This window comes from Parasteatoda tepidariorum, chromosome 9, assembly GCF_043381705.1.
Source record: "Parasteatoda tepidariorum isolate YZ-2023 chromosome 9, CAS_Ptep_4.0, whole genome shotgun sequence".
Lineage (NCBI taxonomy): Eukaryota > Metazoa > Arthropoda > Arachnida > Araneae > Theridiidae > Parasteatoda > Parasteatoda tepidariorum.
In genome coordinates, this window is record NC_092212.1 from 4813915 (window position 1) to 4819129 (window position 5215).

The following is a 5215-nucleotide window of genomic DNA, read 5'->3' on the forward strand; positions in this document are numbered from 1 at the left end:
TTTTGTTAAAAAAATGTTTTAACGGAAGCCAAATTCTGATAATAAACCGATTAAAAACTATATATATATAGATAAGATTTGCTTCTTTGTGATACCTATCATTTCTGCAGACAGCATAAACTCATTTATTTTAGGTAATTAAAAATAGTAGCTTCTGGATGTGTATCAAATCCAAGGCTAGATAGACAACCATTGTTCTTTCGGGAATATATAACTATATCTAATCATATTGCATAGACACAGTTCTATTGTTTAGTTATGAAATGTTTGTGTTGAAGTACGATTTCCAGATGTTATCAGCATGAATTCACGAGATAATTTTTATTTATTGTTATTTATTTCATCAGATTGTCTCTGGATATCTTTATTTGCAAATGTTTCCAGTAAAACACCAATTATTATATAAAAAGGAAACTGAAGTAAATAAGCCGATTTTAAAATATTGTTTTTCCAGTTCCTTTTTTTTAATTCATTGAAAACAATTTTGATGCATGTAAAGAAATCCAACTCTTAGATGAATACTTCGTGATAAGCTGTCGACAGTTAAATTTCTTTAAAAATGATGAGATAGTGTAAGTAGCTTTTAGGTAAGCTTTAGCAGAGATACCAACTTGCTCTGGGCACGAGTAAATATTTTCGAGTGGTAGTCTTTTAATGTATGATTCTTGTTTTAATAAATTCTATATAAAAGGCTTTTGCTCACCATCACTTATACACCATTTTATAGCAGAATAAATCCTCTGCGAGGTTAATTGCACACATCTTTACAAGTGATGCAACATGGACCATTTTAACTCAATGGTGCGTGCATAGTGATATATTATATGGCAATATATATGACGATAATCGGTATTAATGTACAATAAGATAACATAAATATACTTACAGCGTTGACACAAATCAACTTGATCTGGAATGGCACTATTATCTATACTAAGTTCAGGACTGATGAATAAGCGTTAGGTGATGTACAGTTCACACGCTGAGTGCCACGCTAATTTTACATGTCCTGTCCGTCAGGCCGGCCACAACGGTAAATAACTACAAGCTAAATTTGCAAATTTTAGACAGATTTTGCTAGTTTTTAAAAGGTTTAGCATGATATATCTGAATTAAAGTGGTGAATTATATAAGCCTACGAATTGCTTAGAAATAATGGTGGATAAAATCCTAGTGAATTGAATTTATTAAACCAAGAATCACAATAATTAAGTAAATTTTGAATAAATTTTCTGCAATTCCATAAAAGAGTGTAAATTTTATAGTTCTATATCATGTTATACGCTGTCAACCAGCTGTCTTTCACGGCCTATGTGAAAGGTTAGTGTCAGCCACCGGCGGTTGACGCGGCCTAAATGTAATTTCAGTCTTTTATTTCTAGGCTACAAGGACCAGAAAGCTTATCACCTCTATGATCCTGACCTAATGATGAAAGGGTAAAGGATCACTTCGTTCTCAGGCACCCTGGCCAACTGACAGGACTGCGACTGCAGATTAAGTCGTGTCGAGTCTTTTAAAAAGTTTGAGTTTGCAGTTCCTTACCGTTTCTAAAAATATTTTGTCGAATCCGGAGCAGCTGGCACGACAGCTCAAAATCAATGTACCTGAGGAAATAAATTTTTTCTGTTGCGTATATACAAGAACAGCTCAACGCTTAGATTTCGATACTCGCAGATATTCCCGAATTCCCATTTAAGATCTCTGATCTCACTATTATAGCCAAACAGGTAAGCCATGTTTGGCCTTTCAGAAAATTAGCAAAATGAACTAAAATCTGCAAATTTTATTTTTTGCAGTTCTCCACCGTTTTATAAAATATATTGTCGAAACCGGAGCAGTTGGTAACTCTACATAAGTTTTTTCAAGAACACTTTTAGGACAGCCGATTCATTGTTGAATCACAATATAGCTTTTTTAAATCATAACAGCAATTAAATTTTAAGCATTCTAAACAACTTGTCCATTCAATAAGGCTTTCAAATAATAATAAATGAAATTTAGTAAAAAACTTAAGAAAGTGCACGTAGTAAGGTAAAACGATTTAAATTGTCACCACATTGCTACTAATTGAAAGGCTTTTTTAGAAGATTTTACTTTCATATTAAAGGTAAAGGTATTAAAGGTACACTGTAAAAAATAAATGATACTCAAATTTCACGAAAATTTCTTCGTTTCTGAAGAATGCCTTTTCTAGTATATGGATTCAAGCGAGCATTTCGTCAAAATGGCGAAATACCATATATATTATTTACTTCTGAGAGGAAATGAAAATCGTCAAAGGTAAAGGAATATTTTTACTTACTTACTTTATTTAACAAATTTGGGCACCTGGGCAGCGTAGAAGGCCCCTATTCCATACATCATAAAATTTACAGACAATTGTGATAAAAAAACGTTTTTAGTTCAGCAGTCTGAGGGGAGGATGATATTGGAAATCAAGCACCTTGCTTGAATAACTAAAACAAATGAAAATAATAAGGAACAACTTGCTCTAAACTATGTCTGGCTGTATGCAGTTTAGTGGTCAACGTGAGGAAACGCTAGGTCAGGTTTTCAGAATTGGTATTGTATTTGATGCTTTGAATGGAACTGTAAACTATTATTTATGCTGATGGTTGTGATATGGGGCGTCGGAGGTGAAATGAGCGGCTATTGGTCTTAGTTTTTCATCTTTTTTATAGTTTTCAAAGTTTAATGTTTGATTAANAAATATTAGTGGAATCCATGCCGAATCGTGTCCAAATGTTAATAAAGTGTCGTGGAGATCATATTTTGAACTAAAAATTTTTGGGTTTGTGTAAATTTAAATAAAATAGCATTTTCTCTTAGTTTTCTGAATTTATTGAGTTTGTTTCAATTAATTTGCACAAGGGTGTATAAGATCGGTCCAAGTATAAAGGAATATTCAGATATGCCAACTTGCGTTGCTTTGTAGAAATAGTTTTTCTAGTACTAGAAAAATTTATGTTCATAATTGGGTTAATAAATTTCATTAAAAAATTTTTTGCTCACCCCTGCATTTAAATAATTCAAAGATTTATATAGTAAACCATTTTGTTCAAAATTAATTAGCCCTTCCGAGTCTACATCACATCACTCCTATGTGTGTTCCCGCCATGGGATATTTAAAGATGACTGAGGGAAAAGAGCCATTTAGGCCTCAGATGCCTAGTTCTACAACAACGAACGAGAGTTAATTACCCCAGCTTAAAATAATAAAGGAAATAAAACTTCTTTTTTTACGTAATTTTTCTACCGCATAGCAATAACACGTTGAATGCCACACTAATTTTACATGGCTTGCTCGTCAGACCACACGGTAAATAACTACAAACTAAATTTGTAAATATAGACAGATTTGTTAGTTTATAAAAGGTTTAAAATGACACATCAAAAAAAGTGGTGAGTTATATATGCCTACAAATTGTTTAAAAATAGTGGTGGATAAAAACCTAGTAAATTGAATTTGTTAAACCAAGAATCACAATTAAGTAAATTTTGAATAAATTTTCTGCAATTCCATAAAAGAGTAAATTTTATTGTTCTATATCATGTTATACGCTGTCAGTCAGCTGCTTTTCGTGGCCTATGTGAAAGGTCAGTGTCAGCAAGCGTTGGCAGACGCAACATAAATGTAATTTCAGTGTCAGCCACCGGTGGTTGACGCAGCCTAAATGTAATTTTAGTGTCAGCCACCGGTGGTTGACGCGGCCTAAATGTAATTTTAGTGTCAGCCGCCGGTGGTTGACGCGGCCTAAATGTAATTTTAGTGTCAGCCACCGGTAGTTGAAGCGGCCAAAATGGAAAGTTCAGTGTCAGCCACCGATGGCTGACGCGGCGCTTAACGGGTTAATGACAAGATAAATGAGGAAGAAAGCCATGTTGGACTCAGGTGTCCAGCTCCATTTGATAACTGAAGTGAAGGAATAGTCCTGAAACTTTCGAGAGAAAATCAGGGACCGCGTTCCTTAAACCTTCCACCTTCTCTCTCTTATCATTAAATTTTAGAGGGTGTTTGAGAGAGAGTTCCGCAAGCTAGAGAATGTCAAAAACAAAATAAAAAATTTAAAAAAAAACTATCTTTAAAAATTTAAGCCATCGTTATCATTTTTCTTTACCGTTATTGTTTTTTATCGTGCATTAGTACATATTAGCTAATCTTCTAATACAAAACATATTTAAATATATTTTTGTTCCTAATTCACGAAGAAAAAAGAATCAAAACATTTAGCTAAAAAAAATTCTTACTGACTTTTTTTCTTAAATTATTTTATATCTTTACCTTTTTCACATTTGTCTCCAGAATATGGTGATTTACAACTGCACTTAAATCCAGTTGAAGCAACTTTACATGTTCCTCCATTTGCGCATGGGTTGGCCGTGCATGGATCTTTGAATAAAAATAATAATCTATAATCATGTTTTAATTTTAAAGGTAATATAATTCATATTAAAGATTAATTTTATACTGAAGATATTTGTACAGGGTAAATGGCGTATGAATGGGTCACGGATTTGGCAGAACAGTTATTGTACTTCAATTTTCAATCGTTTTTAAAGTAGTTATATTTTTCCCATAGTTGAAAGAATGCGTTGACTGATGATCTGCGTCGTTTATGGTTCTGACTTCGATTTTTAATTTTAGAATTTACAAAGTATTTCGATTTCGATTTTCTATTTAAAATCTGACGTTTAATCAGATTTATATTTAGAATTTACTATGTATTTCGCTGTCACCGTTTTTATTATATATTTTTCTGGTTTCTTATTAAAAATGGAGAATTAATTATAGTTGGGAATTATAAAATTATTAAGCAAAATGAAAATAAACAAACATATAATCAAAATTCCACGATATATTAACAAANTACGTCAGCACTGTGGTCAGTGCAAACTTTCTATTCAAAATTATTAAGCAAAATGAAAATAAACAAACATATAATCAAAATTCCACGATATATTAACAAAATAGGGGAGATAATTTGAAATTCGTGATAGTTTGAAGATCTGATTAAAAAGACGTTTTAACTTCGATTGAAATGAGAGACATTTTTGATAATTCAAGGAACTTCTTTCTACAAAAATAATACGCAGTAAATGTCAAAAACCACAAAAAATCCCTTATATCGAACAAAAGTCTTGCTTCCATTGTCTTTCTTTTAAGTCTTTATTTCTATTTCCCCAACAATTTTCTACTATTTTGATCAATAAAAAA

The 5215-nt window shown here is 32.1% G+C and overlaps 1 protein-coding gene across 1 annotated transcript in view; it reads right to left on the bottom strand.

Moving 5' to 3' along the window:
- Positions 1-5215, bottom strand: part of LOC107442536 (neurogenic locus notch homolog protein 1) — a gene marked incomplete in the record, with an annotated part of 313056 nt that overhangs the window by 104572 nt on the left and 203269 nt on the right. The window contains 1 exon segment of the mRNA XM_071185571.1: positions 4283-4316. Coding sequence (XP_071041672.1) covers positions 4283-4316 — 34 coding nt within the window.